This window comes from Carettochelys insculpta, chromosome 1 (assembly GCF_033958435.1).
Source record: "Carettochelys insculpta isolate YL-2023 chromosome 1, ASM3395843v1, whole genome shotgun sequence".
NCBI lineage: Eukaryota > Metazoa > Chordata > Testudines > Carettochelyidae > Carettochelys > Carettochelys insculpta.
The window spans coordinates 208,923,454-208,940,948 of NC_134137.1; the positions used below are offsets into that span (position 1 = coordinate 208,923,454).

Sequence of the window (17,495 nt, forward strand, 5' to 3'; positions counted from 1 at the left end):
AGAACCCAGTAAGCAGTGGAAGTGTTGGTAATGCTGTCAGACAACATTGACCTCCCATGGGGTTACCATAGAAAAAAAGGACACTTCTGAGAGGAAGTGTGTCTGTATCAGTATTACCAACTCCCCTTGTATTAAAGTGTTATAGTATATGTAATACATTCATGCAACAGTAGTTGGTAGATACTGATACCGGTCCTGCACAGGGGTGTCCTCTTTTTTGAAAGATCAGCCATGGTCTCGCAGATTGTGCCGCACTGGAGAGGTTCAACTTGTACTGGGAGCATATTTCATTTCAGAAATGTCCTGTTAGCAGAGCCTTACATATCCACGGCTATCCACTTTATATTCATGGCTACCTGCAGCCATGGACCATTTTTGCAGATAGTGGAGCAAATACCCATGCAGGGCTGTTCCCCTCCACCCTACCCTGACCACCAGGCATGGGGGTGGGATGGCCAGGGCAACCCCCTGCACAGCTGATTGGAAAAGCTGCAACAGGCTCCTAAACCTCCCTTCTGGAAGAACAGAGTACCAGCCTGACCTGCTACCTCCCCACGTGGTGAGCACTTATCTGTGGGAGTCCTGGCCCTCGGTCCCACTTGGAGACACATGTTGTCCACTGGGCATGCTGTTCTGTGCTGCTGGCTGGTGCAGCTGAGGTTATGAGTGTGGGAGGCAACTCATTTCTGGGAGAGGAGAGCTCCTAGAATAGTAGCGAGCTGTCCTGCTCTGATGGGGGAGGGCCCAGCTCTATGAGTCTGGGATTGGACCTGATGCTTTGGGGATAGCACCCTGATCACCCTCCTGATCCTGGGCAATGGGATCCTTCCCTCCCTGCCATGGGGATTGAAACAGGCCGAGCCCCAAGATGTTACCCCTCAGTTCCACTATGATCTGACTGAAGCTGCTGCTGGATGCCATCAGAGCAGCACAGAATGCAAATCTATTCTCCCAATTCCCTCTCGAGACCCTCACCCTGCCCCTGTGCTGTCTCTTATCCCCCATGTACGCTCTCATGCTGCCTGCCTCTGTGCCTCTTCCCTGCAAGACTCTGTCTGCCTCCCTTCCCTGCCACCCATCTGTGCTCCGTCCTCCCTCCCCTCCAGATGGTTTGTTGTGTTGACCTAAGTAAAATCTAGATTGCAGCTCTAATGATGAGTTGCCTGGTGTATGTGGATCCACATTTTTGTATCAGCGCAGGGCTCTATCTGTCAGCATTGCCAAAACAAATAAAGATCAGAATTTCTGGTTCATTGGACATTTTTTTAAAAAAATTGAATTCTGAACAGGAAAAATACAACCCAGACTGGTAATATTTAAATTTCTTGCTGACCCAAAATCTCAAGTTTTAGCCAGCCCTTCTCCTCTTGTTCTTGTATGATAAGAAAAGGTAAATTGGAGGTTCCAAATGGCCATGTGTGGACTCTTAATTACTTTGTATGACCTTTTAAAAACAACCACCACCGCATGATAATAAAAACATTAAAATTGCAACATCAAACACTCAGAATTTAGGTAATGTTAGATTTAGTGTTGCTCATATAACCTTAATTTAGCACCTTTGTGCACTTGCATCTGTCTTTAAAGTTATCCATTCTCTAGTCAGACCCACATGAAGAAACATGCCCCATCCAGTACCTGTACAGAGCCTCCACCAAAATAATGTGGGCCCCATTCTAGCACATAGGTAAGCCTGCACTGCTCCTCTGGCAGGAATTGGACAGTAGATTGTGGCCATCTGTAATGTGGCATACTTGATGACAAAAAGTAAGTCATTAGTGCTAAACAAAGAGTAACCAATACCTGTTAAACTTGCTCAAAAGAAAACAGTGTGGGTTTTTTTCCAAGACATTTTGCAGTATCAGAAGCATAAATGGAGTGGATCAACGAAGGTGGTCCTGTGTTTTTATTCCTTTCAACAGCATTATTTCTAAATAGGCACCTGATAAATAATTGTTAGATAATTATGGCTTAGTAGTGCCTAATGAAATCAATAGCAGTTCTCTGAGTGGACTTCAGTTGTAGTTTGATCAGGCCTATTATGTTCACTTTTTGTTTAATAGAGTCACAAGATAATTTAAGTTTCAATAATCAAACAAGAAATACAGGTAAGATTTTTTTAATTAAACAGCAGAAACTGTAAAGATTATCTGTTCGGCAGATAAATTAATAGACTTTTCTTGCCCGCAAATAAAAATATTTGGAGGTAGAGATGGGAAGGAGGACAGTAAATCACAAAAAAGTAGCAAAACTTTCCACTTTGGAGTGGAGTAGGGTCAGACCTTTTGGTGTTTAGTCATAAACAAAAACAACAATCTGTCATTGTCAAAAGCAATAGAGAATATTTCCATAAACATATTAAAAAAAGAAATTTACTCAGCAGTTGTATCTAGCACTACTAACAACTATTCCACTGTTTTGCCAGGATTACGTTACAGTGGATTAACGTTACCTAACAATTTATTTACATAGTAGCAGTTACTGGAATTGGAAGGTTGATGCCTTGAGGAATTCACTCACATGAAACTTTTTAAGCTCTTTGTGGTTACTTGATCTCTCTTTCAGCCACTACTTTCTGTGATAAGAACGGGTATACTGGGTCAGGCCAAAGGTCCATATAGCCCACTAACCTGTCTTCCAACCGTGGCCAATGCCAGGTGCCCCAAAGGGAGTAAACAGGTAATCATCGAGTGATCCCTCTCCTGTCATCCATTTCCAGCCCCTGATAAACAGAGACTAGGGACACCATCCCTACCCATCCTGGCGAATAGCCATTGATGGACTAACCTCCATGAAAGTATCTACTTTTTTTTAAACCCTAATAAAATGCTGGTCTCTACCACATGCTCCAGCCAAGGAGTTCCACTGGTCTACTGGGTGAAGAAAAACTTCCTTTTCTCAGTTTTAAACCTGCTACCAGTTAATTTCAGTTGATGAGCCGTAGTTCTTATGTCATGGGAACAAATCACTTTTCCTTCTTCACTTTTCAACACCTGTCATAATTTTATAGACTGCTATCATATTCCCGCCCTTAGTCTTCTCCTTCTAAGAGGAGTCCCTGTCTTTTTAATCTTTCTTCATATCACGCCCATTCCAGACTCCTAATCATTTTGGTCGCCTCTACACTACAGCATGCTTTTGAAAGGCGATCTTCTGGAAGGCATCTTTCGAAAGATTAGGTTTCGAAAGAGCTCACGTACACTCAAAAGAGGATCAAATTTCCAATCCCTCCTTTTGACAGAGCGAGGCATTCTTTTGAAAGGGAGCATCCACACAGCCACAGGAGCCCTTTCTAAAGAGCAAGCCAAGAAACACTGCAAAACAGGGTCATATGGCACAGCCAGCCGCACTCTTTAAGAGTACCTTCCAAACACCCTTACCGTGCACACGCTGAGGTCTGCTCTGCAAGACACAGCATCACAGACCCTGTGCCCAGAGCTATGCCAGGATCCTGCTGACCCCCATGGATCCCATTCAGCTCCCCGACGGGGACACCACCAACAGCGTGGTCAGACTGCTGGCCACAATCATCATCGCCGTCCTCCACCTCCTCCAGAGGCCGACCCCCCTACCTTGGTCCTGCAGGCCCTCGCCACTGGGCACCTTCTGCACCCCATCCCCCTTGCAATCCAGTGCTTGTGGTGCTACCCCACCAGCACTGAGTGGTGGGACCGGGCGGTGACGTATGAGTGGGACGATGAGCGATGGCTCCAGAACTCTGGATAAGGAAGGAGGCATTTCTGGAGCTATGCCAGAGGCTGGCCCCCACCCTTCAGCACCAGGACACATGGATATGGCTCTTGCTCCCTCTGGAGAAAAGAGTATTGATCACCATAAGGAAGCTGGCTGCCCCGGACAGCCACCACTCTGTTGGCCACCAGTTCAGGATGGGCAAGGCCACCATCAGGGCCATCCTCCTGGAGGTAAGTGATGCTTGAGTCACACACCCACCCTGGGAGGGAGACGTGGGCTCCCGGGCAAGGAGGAGCCATTGGGGATGGGAGGCGGGAGGGGAAGAGGGGAAGGGCATGGGGAACGAGGGCCAGGGATACGGGGCTCCGGGGCATCCCAACATGCACTCACAGTGTGCACGCTCTCCATGCTATGCAGGTCATCCAAGTGATTAATACCATCCTCCTGCAGAGGGTTGTCCACGTCAGGGACCTTAATACCGCCATGGAGGGAGTTGCTGGTCTGGGCTTCCCCAGCTGCTTCAGGGCTCTGGATGGGATGCATATCCCCACCCAGGCCCTGGACCACAGCACAGGGTAATATGTTGATAGAAAGAGGTACCACTCTGTGGTTCTCCAGGCCATCGTGGATGCCCAGGGCCGCTTCCTAGAGATCTGCGTGGAATGCTCCGGATGAGCCCACGATGCCTGCATTTTCCACAACTCCTGTCTGGGCCGTAGAATGCAGGAGGGGACCTGTGTCCCACCGCAGGACCTCCCTGTTGGAGACACCACCATGCCCCCTATATTGTGGCTGATGCCGCTTACCCCCTGCACTTGTGGCTCATTCCCTACACAAGACAAACTGACCCCAACCAGGAGCGGTTCAACAAACACTTGAACCAGGCCTGGGACATGGTGGAGCCAGCGTTCAGCTGCTTTAAGGGGCGCTTTTCGTGCCTCCTCACATGGCTGGAGGTCAGCCTGCAGAATGTGCCCAGGGTGGTGGGTGCATGCTGTGCTTTCCACAATATTGTGGAGAGCAAGCACCAGCGATTCCTGCAGGGGCGAGTCACTGAGGCTGTGGCCGCATATGAGCAGCCAGCCCATGCCCCGTGCCATGAGATGAACTGGACTGGGTGTGGGTCAGGGAGGACGTTGGAGTGGCCTTTGCCAGGGTGCCCCAATGACAGTCCCCCAGGCACCCTCACCATGACCCCCTCATACATACCCCACCACTGCCCCCTATATGCGTACCCCTCACACAGCCCCCCACATGCACTCCTCCCTCATCTATCACACAGGATGGTGTTTGTAAATAAATGTGTTCGCCTTCAAAATGAACTGTCTTTGAACAATAACACAAATGGGGAGGGGGGCTATACACAGGGGTGAATGGGGGAACTGTGTGCAGTGTAGTGGGAGGTAGTGGGGACACCTGAACCTGGAGGTGGGAGGGGGCGGGGGGCCTTAACCTTCCATGGGGATAGGGGAGCTGTGACCCACGACGGCCATGGGAGGCCCTACCACCCAGGGTCCAGGGACTCCACGGGGCTGGGAAAGGCCAGGACCACAGGGAGGCAGGGGCGCTGCAGCCACAGGCTTGGTGGCAGAGGCCAAACAGGTGAGGTGGGGCAGCACAGTGTGGCTCACCCTGGCCATGAGCAGCTGCCTCCTTGGGTGGTAGCAGGGCAGCAAGGTTGGGGACAGCAAAGGTGGTGGCAGGGGGATGGCGGTGGCAGGCATTGGATGATGGCCCGGGTGAGAGCCCATAGGACCCCGGCGACCTCGCCCCAGGCTTCTTGCCACCATCGCATGTCCACCTCCTCAAGCTCCAGCCAACGCTGGAGCATGGCGTGTCTGCTCCCAGATGGCCGCGGTCTGTGAGCCAGCCTCCTCCTCCTCCTCCCTGTGGTGGCAGCAGCATGGCCTCCAGGAACAGGCCTGTACAGGCGGCGGGTGTTCCAATGGCTCAGCCACCTTGGCACTCGTGGGGGAGGGGGCTTCCCTGGCCCTGGACAGTGATGCTGTGGAGACATAAGGGGAGAGGGGAAAAACCATCAGCCCCATGATCTGGCCCCAGGAGCTGTGCCCCCCACCCCCTGTAGCCAGCCCCCCCCTCCAACTGCCTGTTGGCCCTGGGGTATCCTGGACTCTTGGGGATCCCCATCCCCCTCCCCAGGCCTGTGGGTTGTGTTGTTGTGCACGGCAGGGGATGCTGAGTGTCGTACGTGGGCCTCTCCATGGCTCGGGGGCTGCAGGTGGCCCCACTCCCAGCCCGGGGTATCCAATTTGCCAGTCACCTACCTGAGGGTCCCTCAAGGACTTCGCGGGTGGCCTGGGTAGAGGGATCCTGGCGTGAGGAGCTAAAGGGGATTGCGATCACCAGAGCCCCCTCCTCGTCCGAGGATGTCTCCAGCTCCTGGTCCCGGGTCTTGGCCAGTTGTCCAGCTCTATCTGGGGCTCCACCTTGGGCGCCACCATGTCCAGCACAGCCTCTGGCTTGGCTGCGTCTTTCAGCCCCAGTAGCCGGTCAAGGGCTCTGCAGTGGGGGGCAACCTGTGATCACTGCCCCCGAGCAGCCGGCTGCATCCCAGGCCTGGGTGTATGCCTGCTGCAGTTCTTTTACTTTCAGCCTCACATGGTTGGCTGTGCGGTGGGGGTGGCCCCAGGTTCTGAGTCCCACCAACAGCTGGATGAAGGCTGCAGCATTCTGGCACCGGCCACAGATGAGGAGCACCACCTCGTCCCCCCACAGCCACAGCAAGTCTTTAATCTACCCCTCGCTCCAGTGCCCCTCTTCCTAGGCCCCTGGCTGGCCTCTGGGGATACCTCTGGTGGGTCAGAGGGGGATCCCTAGGAGACACAGGGGTCCTGCCAGCTGGCCATAAGGCTGGTGGGGTATTGCACTCTGCTCTGGCGTCACCAGCCGAGCATGCTGCTGCAGGCTCGTGCAGTTCCTGCTGCCAGCTCTCAGCTTCCTGCCATGGGGTTTCTGGGTCACTGGGTCTTTAAACGTGGCCAGACACATCGACCACAGAGCCCCATTTATGCTGGAAGGGCTGTCTCCACACACCAGCTGGCTGGTGCCATGGAGAACCGCTCTTTCAAAAGAGCAGTCCACAGAGCGTCTACACATGCCTTCTTTCGAAAGAGAGAGCTTTTCCTGACACGGGTAGAGAAGAGCAGTTTCAAAAGGTGCACAGCAATCTTTCAAAATTATTTTTGAAAGAGCGCTTTTTGTGTGTTGGCACTCCATGGGATATTTTGAAGGGGGCCCTCATTTTGAAAGCTATTGCAAAATAACTTGCTAATGTAGAAGCAGCCTTCTGTTGTCGTTTTCTGAACCTTTTCCAATGCCAGTATATCTTTTAGGAGAAGAGGCGAACACATCTGTACACAATATTCAAGATGTGGGCAGACCATGGATTTATAAAGAGGCAACAAGTTATTCTGTCTTATTCTCCATCTGTTTTTTTAATTATTTGTAACATTGTTAGATTTTTGACTGCAGCTGCACATTTAGTGGATGTTTTCAGAGAACTATCCACAGTGACTCCACGATCTGTCTCTTGAGTGGTTATAGCTAAATTAGTCACCATCATTTTGTATGTATAGTGGGGTTATTTGACCAGTATGCAATATTTTTCATTTATCAATATTAAATTTCATTTGCCATTTTGTTATCCAATCACTTAGTTTTGTGAGATCTTTTTGAAGCTTTTCACAGTCTGCTTTTGTTCTTAACTGCAGCTGAGTATCATCTGCAAATTTTGCCACCTCATTGTTTTCTCCTTTCTTCAGATTATTTGTAAATAGGTTGAATAGGATTGTTCCCACTATGGACCCTTGGGGGACACCACTAGTTACAGCTGTTCATTCTGAAAAATTACCATTTATTCCTGCTCTTTGTTTCCTGTCTTTTAAATGATTATCAGTCCATGAGAGGGTCTTCCCTCTTATCCCATGACAACTTAAGAACCTTTGGTGAGAAACTTTGAAAAAGGGTTTCTGGAAATCTAAGCACACTATAGCTGTGTCTACACGTGCACGCTACTTCGAAGTAGCGGCATTAACTTTGAAATAGCGCCCGTCGCGGCTACACACATCGAGCACTATTTCGAAGTTAACTTCGACGTTAGGCGGCGAGACGTCGAAGTCGCTAACCTCATGAGGGGATCGGAATAGCGCCCTACTTCGACGTTCAACGTCGAAGTAGGGACCGTGTAGACGATCCGCATTCCGCAATGTCGAAATTGCTGGGTCCTCCATGGCGGCCATCAGCTGGGGGGTTGAGAGATGCTCTCTCTCCAGCCCCTGCGGGGCTCTATGGTCACCGTGGGCAGCAGCCCTTAGCCCAGGGCTTCTGGCTGCTTCTGCGGCAGCTGGGGATCCATGCTGCAGGCACAGGGTCTGCAACCAGTTGTCAGCTCTGTGTATCTTGTGTTGTTTAGTGCAACTGTGTCTGGGAGGGGCCCTTTAAGGGAGCGGCTTGCTGTTGAGTCCGCCCTGTGACCCTGTCTGCAGCTGTGCCTGGCACCCTTATTTCGATGTGTGCTACTTTGGCGTGTAGACGTACCCCCGCAGCGCCTATTTTGATGTGGTGCCGCGCAACGTCGAAGTTGAACATCGACGTTGCCAGCCCTGGAGGACGTGTAGACGTTATGTTGCTACATCGAAATAAGCTATTTCGATGTTGGCTTCACGTGTAGACATAGCCTATATCTACTGGATCCCCCTTGCCCACTCCCTGAGAGAACTCGAATAGCTTAGCAAGGCATGATTTCCCTTTACAGAAACCATGTTGACTTTTCTCCAACAAGTTATTTTCATCTATGTGTCTGACAATTTTATTCTTTGCTGTAGTTTCAACTAATTTGCCTGGTACTGACATTAACTTTACTGGTCTGTAATTGCCAGGATCACCTCAAGAGTCCTTGTTATATATTGGTATCACATTAGCTATCTTCCAGTCTGTTACAGAAGCTGATTTAAAGGATAAATTAATGTTACCCTAATTTACATTAAAGGCCGCACCAGGGTTACAGTCATATGTGTTTTATTAAATGCCACTATTGGATTTAAAAATAGGGGAACTAGCTTTCAAGCACACACCCAGGTACTAAAACAGTGGTGGTTCACTAAGGTTAGCCCCTGGTGGGCTGCTGCCACTCTCCCTGCGCCTCTGCAGATACTGGTGCTTGCAGCTAGTTGGCCATGGATCGCTCTTCCTGGAAAATTGGGGCTGCAGGAAGCAGCATGGACTGCACATTGCTTCCCACATCTTCCATTGGCTGGGAATGGTGATCCATGGCCAATGGGAGCTGCAAGTGCCTGTACCTGTGGAGGTATAGATAAATACAGTGGTGTCAGCCTACCAGGAGCTAAACCAGGCAAACCAGATCCACCCCATGGGCCAGTATTTTTCCACTGCTGCCTGAACCCTATGACTTGGATTTTTTCCAGGTCTGTTCATCCATGTCTTTATTGTTGATGGGGATTAGCCAAAAACAAATAAAGCAACAGCAAAACTGTGGTCTACTTTAGACGATGTATCTGCACTGCCATGTGCAGAATGCATTAAGGGCCTGATTCAAAACTTACTAAATCTTTTAATTGGGTAGAATGGTGATTACTGCAATGACAAAAATGTTCTCTAACTCCTTTATTCACAACACATTTAAAATTAAAAGTCAGCAGTAATGGCAACACAGAGATGTGCAAAAAGTAAATAGGGATACACTTGCTGTATTACAACTATAAGATAAGTAGGACGTCTGTAAGTATATCTGTTAACATTTGTAGAGGGACGGGAATTTCTTTCTGCATCATCATCCCAAACATTTTTAAGATGTTCCACTAGTGTCATCTCTTGAGATTTTACTGTGTGTACTGGGTTGTTCATCTTAGGTTGTGAAGTACTTACAACATATTTACTTTAGAAGTATTAGCAGACATATCTTGACTTATACAAAGCACCTAGGGCCTCATGTAAAATCAGTGTCTCACAGAATACCTTTTTCTATGTAATTAAAACAGCTTATTCTAATACACGCATCCCTTGTTAAACAAGTACTTTATTTACGAGCACTTGCTTAAGTGAGGGACACATATACCTCCCCTAGTTCACTCCATGAGTGAACTCCCCTGGCTAATATGAGCATAAGCCCCTCCCCACAGCTCCAACCCCCCCAGTCTGACCCCAACCTCCAGCCCCGCAGCCCCAACCTGCTGCAGCCTGACCCCCTGCCAGCCCCACAGCCTGACCACCCTCCCCACCGGCCCCACAGCAAGACCCTCCTGCCAGTCCTGTGGCCCTGTACAGTGGCAGCCTGAAAGCTCCGGGCCCCCACAGCCTGACCACGCCCCCCCGCCTGCCCTGCAGCCCAAAACCATGGCAGCCAGACCCCCCTGGTGCCTGTACCTCCCACGGCACAAAACCGTGGCAGCCAGACCCCCTTATCGGCCTCGCAGCCTGACCCCCCGCACTGCCTGACACTCCCCCTGCAGCCTGACTCCCCCCCCGCCCCACCAGCCCCACGGCCCCAAACTGTGGCAGCCTGAATGCCCCCGCGGCAGCCTGACCCCCTCTCAAACCACCACCAGATTTTAACCCTCCCTGCCGCTCACGGCCCCAAACTATCCCCAGCCTTTAACCCTCCCCAACCCAAGATTCACTTACCTTTCAAAAGCAGCACCTCCTGCTGCCTCTCCTTCCCCGAGTTAGAAGCCCTAGGAACCAATCAGAGACTTTTACATGTATTTCAATAGGAATTTAGTGTCCCTTTTACAAGTTTTCGCCTACGAGCAGAAAGTTGGAAACCAATTGGGCTTGTATAGCAAGGGATGAGTGTATATTGTAAGATTCCACCTCATTTTGTGTCATCATTCTGCCTGTCAAGTCTACACCTTGCTTTAGAATACCCAGGATTAAAATAATGTTACCCATTAACACAGTAACATTTCAATAATGGTCTGGGCATGGCATTGTACAAACAGATCTAAGTACCCGCTTAAATGACAATCAGATTTTTTTTTAAGCTAACACACAGACAAGGCAGTCCTAAAATATCGTTCCTTTAGTCCGCATTCTCTCAGCGTGCTACACATGATTGCTGCATGACTACTAACAGAATTCTGATTTTTGTTCTAACATCTCACTTTAAGTTGATTTTTACCCTACTATATTGCTGAATTATACAACATGAAACATTTATTTGGTTCTACAAAGTTTTGTCTCAGCAGTATGCTTCCGAGTTCCTGGTTAGGAAACGTCGAGCCAATTCTTTTATGGAAGAAAGTAAGGAGGGAAATTTAGAAAGAGAGTGCATTGAAGAACTGTGCAATAAAGAAGAAGCCAGGGAAATCTTTGAAAATAATCCTGAAACGGTAAGAATTTGATGGACATTTGACAGATGGAAGACAATTTTGTGCAGCGGAGGAAGACAATATCTGGGAGTGCACAGACTTATATTTAATGGGGCTAGAAGATAGTGAGCCCAAGAGTGAAATTCTTCCATGTGCAGAGTACCAGCCTAGCACATATATGCACTACTAGAGTCCTACCAAATTCATGGCCACAGATTTGCAATATGGACGATGAAATCTGATCCGCCCCCCCGCACACCATGAAGCCTGGTCTTTTGTGTGCTTTTACACTACAGTACAGGGGGGTCCTCGTTATAAGTCTCTTCGCTATAAGTTGTTTTGCATATATGTCGTTAAGTGATTCAGGAAAGCAGATTTGTTGTAAGTCGCACTGATCCACACTTGTGTCATTTAGGGGCTGAGGGACAGAAAGCCAGGAACACAGAAGAGCTTTGTGGTGGCTGACGGCAGATGCCGTACTGCAGGGGCCCCGGCGGGGAGCTGGCAGGTAGCCAGTGCAGTGGCAGGGAACTTCAGGGAGCCAGCAGGGAGAGGCAGGGAACTTCAGGGAGCCAGCAGGGAGAGGCAGGGAGCTGCAGGGAACCAGAGGGGACTGGCGGGGAACTGGCTTATCTTTTCCTATTTATCTTATTATTATTTATTCTATATTTCTCTTCTATTTCTATTCACAGTATTGTTTTTGTGGGTTCTAGATACATTATATGTCCCACACATGTGAACTGTATGTTTGGGGAACATATCTCAAGCTAATTACATTATTCCTTGTGGATATGAATTCCCCTTTATAAGTCATTTCACTGTAAGTTGCATTATTTAGGAACGTAACCTGGACTTATAACGAAGATCCCCTGCATACAGATTTCACAGGGGAGACCGGAGTTTCTCAAATTGGAGTTCCTGACTCAAAAGGGTGGGGAGATGTTCATGATACTGTCACCCTTACTTCTGCGCTGGTGGTTGGAGAGAGGCAGCTGCTGACTGAGGGCCCTACTGTCCAGGCAGCAGTGCAGAGGGGTGGCAATACAATACCATGCCATCCCTACTTTTGTTCTGATATTGGTGGTGGCTCTGTCTTCAGAGCTGATTCTAGACTGCAGCTGCTGTTTTCCAGCTGCCTACTTCCAAAGACTGTGTTGCTACCAACAGCAGCGCAGGTGTAAGAATAGCAGCACTGCAGCTCCCTCGGCAATAACCTTGTGGACCTTGCACTTTCACCACAACTGCTTTTTGGGTCAGGTCCCTTACAATTACACCACCATGAAATTTCAGATTGAAATAACTGAAATAATGAAATTTATGATTTTTAAAACTCTACAGCCATGAAATTGACCAAAATAGACCATGAAGTTGGTAGGGTCTTACATGTTACTTATAGCTAAGGAAGACAGAGCAGATGCAGAAAACACGGCTGTGCGTGTATTTTCTTTTGATTAAAAAATAAAACACAAATTTCCCAGCACTCCAAGGCCGTGTCTACACTAGCCCCAAACTTCGAAATGGCCACGCAAATGGCCATTTCGAAGTTTACTAATGAAGCGCTGAAATGCATGTTCATACATGGGGATAAAGGGACTTGGAAGTAGGCGGGGTCCTTTCGAAAAGGAGCCCCGTTGGGATGAGATGCGCGGCGGCGAGCCGCGTCAATTTCGAAGTGCCGCGGCTGCCCGCATGCTAATGAAGCGCTGAATATGCATTTCAGCGCTTCATTAGTAAACTTCGAAATGGCCATTTGCGTGGCCATTTCGCAGTTTGCGGCTAGTGTAGACGTAGCCCAAGTGTGGAACATCCGTTGGCTTCAACTGAGAATTCTAAAAAGAAACCACTTGCGGAACAAAACATCTAAATATGGCCCTTGCTCTCTCCTGCCAGAGTGCTGGTGCTGCTGTTTTTACCATCAAGCTATTGGGCACCCTTGCTGAAAGGCTTTCTTCCCCATACAAGCTCCAGTGTCTGATGTTACATGTTTGAGACACTACATTTGTATTACAGAATGGACACTAATTAGAAAATGAATTATCTTATTTTTGGTTGTAAATAGAGTGTGTATTGTTTGCATGCTCTGCCTTTATTCAAAGAGCTACTTTCAGTGTTAGGCTTATGCAGTTTTTAATTTTAAAAAAATCTTATCACATAAGGGTACAGTATTATTAATTAGTAAATAAAAACTGTAGTTCAGCAGATTTATTGCCATTGTGTCCTCATGGGTCTTTAGCTCTTTTGATGATAAGCAGAAGGCTGCTTGCCTGTGTGTTCAATTATATGGGACCAATAATCTCAGCAGATCCTGTGAGGTTCCCCAAAGACCCCAAATCAGATAAAGATCTAAGACACTTGGACAGGGTTTATTGCCAAGCAAGGTACAAATAACAGTTGTCAAGTATAGTATATTGTACTGATACACTGTACAGAGGTACCGGCAGCAATGAATTGACACAAACAGTAGAAATTCCACTGCCCCCATAGGTCAGACAAGGATGGTACCCCCCAAGGCACCTCGTTATACATAGGTACAAACAAAGCACACCTCACTCCTGATGCATTAGGTTACCACTGTCTCCCTGTAACTCATGGTTTGGTTAGATCACCTCTTATCCATCATGCTGTCATTTTAGACACTTTCCTGAACCTGGGTCTGTATCTGTAAGGAGTAGGTGCCAAGATCTTTTTTAAGGAGCTGGTGACACCTTGTGATTTCAACTTACACCAATTATTGTTCTGCACCAGGACCCGTTACCAATTAGTGTCCTGTACTCTCAGCCCTGCTTGTGCCAAGCTGTGTTAGCAGAGGCCTGCCTCTTGCTCACAGCTTAGCTTTGCTTTGAGCTATGTTTTGTCCATTGTTTTCAGGCCTTAGGCCTCACACCAGGCCTGTGGTGTATGGGCTTAGGCATTCCATCTTACTACAAAAACAAAACTCTTTTCTATTTTTACATATAAATACATGTTCAAAGCTAGATTTTTAGTACCTCTCTTTTTTTAGGTGGGATTTTGTATCCAGTATTAAGTTGGGTGAAAAGTTTGCCATATACACATTAGATTTACAAAGGTAGAGAAGACCATAGTGTGTCCAGCTCCCATAAACTGCCCTCTATATCCAAATATCTGACTGTACCTGCAGTTTAGGCACATGTGTTCTCAGTTCACACTAAGCTGTGTGGCCACACAGCTTCCCATTAAGGGCACAAAGGCTCAGGGCCGCAGTGGGGAGAGATGCCTTTCCTCAAGTCCCGAAGTCTCTGAAACCAGTGGGGAGGCCCAATCATGGAGCAGCCATGCCTAGCAGGGAAGTGCCCCCCACCCCAGCCCTAGCATGGAGCAACTTTGATGGAGCTGCTGCAGGCAGAAAAGAGGGGCCCCTCACAGCAGGGATTTGCCGCAGCCAGGACAGCTCTGTGCTGGGGCCAGTGAGGAAGTGGCCAGAGCAGCAGGTTTGGCCCCTTGGCTGGGGGCACAATGAGGCTCTACACACCATCACTGCTTTTGGTGTTCAGTGCAGTGCCATGCCCCAGGACAGGCGGGCACCAAGGCAACCTGCCTTAGTGCTGTTGCCTAGGAGCTGCCCAGGTAAACCCAAGACCCAACCCCCCTTCCCCAACAAGAGCCCCTCTGCACCTGGAGACACCTCTTGCACCCCACACTCCTGATCCCTGGCTACACCCAAAGTGCATATCCCCAGTCCAGAGCCTGCATCCCTTTTTGCATTCCAACCCCCAACCTGGAGCCCCCTCTTTCATCCCAGACCCTTCATCCCCAAGCCCAGAGTCTGCATCCCCACCCCAGCCCCCATCTCAAACAGCTGCCCTTTCCTGGATTCCAAATCCCTCAACTGCACCTGGAACCCCTTGCGCCCCAGAGCCCTTGCACCTCAATCCTCTGGCCCCACCTGAGAGTCCATACCCCCAGCCAGAACTCTCATACCCCAGCCCTCTGTCTCAGGCTGAGCCCTCTCTTAGCACGTGAATTTTGTTCCATGCACCAATATGAAGGAGATGTGTCACACATCACTTCCGCATTGGTGCACAAAACAAAATTCATTCTGCTCGGGTGGGAAAAATTAGAGAGAACACTGCTTGTGTCTATAACAAGAAAGGTCAAAATTCCTTTGAAAAGTCTGAATTACCTTTCTTTTAGATCTTATATGCCTGTAACATGTGACTTGGACTGCAACTCTGTGTAGGGCTTTTAAGCACAAGCAATACAAGGAATAATTTTGCACTCCTTGCTTTTTTAGCCCTATATAATGTGCACTGACTTAGCATAGCACAGACTGGTCATTTCTCCCTCTCTGATACAGAGAAAGAAATTATATTCCTGGCTGAATTCCAGTCTCCCATTTGGAGAGCAGATCTATAAGGGAAGAGGATTCCTCACCTATTTTTTATCCCCCTTCCCTTTTTCTATGGTAATCTGGGGTTTACATAAATGTCCTGTGTTTTAATCTAAAAATAAGTTCATAGAAGATACCCAGTTGATTTTATAGATGAGCAAAAATGACAATTGATGGGCCTCTTCTCTCTTTCATCTCCTTTTTGAATTGCAGCACAAATGCCTTTCAGTAAATGTCTCATTAACATTTTAATATAATTTAAATTATCTTAATATTGACTAAGCTTCTTCTTCTTTTTACAGGAATATTTTTACCCCAAATATTTAAGTAAGTACCAATTTCCTCCGACCTTCCAAAAATGCACCTTGTATGCTGCACTTTAGGATAGCGTGTGTTTGGTACTCAGGACTTTCTTCCCACCTGCTTACTGTCAGCTGAGTTACTCCAGCAGCAACAGCTGGGTGTTTTCCTTTTGAATTCTGATGTCCAATTGCTCAAAAGCTTTTCTGTGCCTTTAGAGCCTGACTGAGCCTAACATGTCAACTGGTTTTCTAGCTCATACTGGGAGAATAGGCTCTTTGAAGGTGCCATGCTTAACTTTTGTGTGATGATTTCAGTCTAAAAGGGTGTTTGGCCCATAAGCAGATTGTGTTGGTCTGTATTTACAGGCTGCCTTGGCTCCCATCGAGCAGGGATTTTCAGGATTACTGAAGGTATTCCAAATTCCTCAAGTGACCTGAGAACCTGTGTTAATGGTAAGCATGTGTGACATTATTTTCACAAACAGTCTAGAGACAGAGTTAGGGTGTATTTAACACTGAGTGGGGTTAAGCATACACTCCCCACCATAAGCAAATTGCTTCATAAGGCAGTTCACTTACTTTTTGAAAAAACTTGTATTTTTACTCTGTTATCTAGAAAATAAAGTTACGTTCAAAATAGTCTGTATCGTCACAAGACGAAAAAGCAGTCCTGCTGTACAACAAACGGGAGAGGATCAAGAGTGACCTCTCTGACCTTGAAACTCTCATCAATAAACAAACTTCCATGCAAGATACCATGTTGCAGGACTACAGGACTGCTTTTTTGTTTTGCGATTCAAAATAGTGATAGATTAAGAAATTACTCCTGTCATTCTGCATCAAAAATTTAAAGGCCTGCTTACAATATTTTAAAATTCCATGTTTCATTTGTCAAAATAGCCCATGCAAGTTATAATCATGTGAGTTTTAATTATTTTGGTAACTATTTCAAAATATCTGTCAGCAAGTGTGTAACCTCGAGTTGCCAGCCCTACAGGATGAGTCTGGAGTCTCCTGGACTCCCAGTGACAATCCTGGAGATTTTAATAAGGTATTTTAAGTAAATGATTTTACATAATGTTGTGGGGGGGGCAGAAATTCCCAGAAGAGCTTCAGAGTTGGCAAACCTACTGTAACCATAGAGACCAAAAAAGATTCTGGTAGTGGTGTGGATTTTTTTTTGACAATAGATCCCTCACTAGGCATATTGATACAGAACTTTGACTAATTCATTTAAATGAGAGCCCAGAACTGTGTTTCCTGTACCTGTCAGAATCAGTGCAAATGTGTGGGGAGGTCAGGACCTGAGGGAGAGGGGAGGAGACAGGAAGGACCTGGAGGGTTATTGAATGGGGCTGGGAGAAGTATGGAACAGATATATATGTTGGGGGGCGGGGGGAGGGCTGAAGCTGTTAGGAGCTGGAACACCTTTCATGTTCAGACCGTGGCTGATCACAAGCCTCGGCCATTCAGTCAAACATATCTGCCCATGTCCTTGCATCCTGGTGGGTCCCTACAACCTTATCCTCCTCCCCATATTTCTCTGCAGCCCCTCCTTTATCCAGGTGTTCCTGCAGCTCCACTCCCATTCAGCCCCTAGCTCAGAGCTGTCAGCTTATATCCCAGTTTGTTCCCTCACTAACAATTTTTAACCCCAGTTTGAGATCCCCACCCCCTCCCCACAGCTCTGTGTGCCCCACTCTGTCTGTCCTAACCTGGCTCCACAGCCCAGGTGCTCATAGAATCCTCCTCCTTTTGCCATATGCTGAAAATACCTTCTGCCCTAGAAGGGCCATCCTTTGATTT

General features: G+C 47.9%; 1 protein-coding gene across 2 annotated transcripts in view; it reads left to right on the forward strand.

Annotated features, from left to right (window-relative positions):
* The window catches only part of PROS1 (protein S), a 118,684-nt gene that overhangs the window by 50,402 nt on the left and 50,787 nt on the right, over positions 1 to 17,495 (forward strand). For both annotated transcript variants that reach the window (XM_074998512.1, XM_074998504.1), the window contains exons 2-4: positions 10,903 to 11,060; positions 15,690 to 15,714; positions 16,056 to 16,142. In XM_074998512.1, coding sequence (XP_074854613.1) covers positions 10,962 to 11,060; positions 15,690 to 15,714; positions 16,056 to 16,142 — 211 coding nt within the window. In that variant the 5' untranslated portion in view covers positions 10,903 to 10,961. The remainder of the gene's footprint in view (positions 1 to 10,902; positions 11,061 to 15,689; positions 15,715 to 16,055; positions 16,143 to 17,495) is intronic.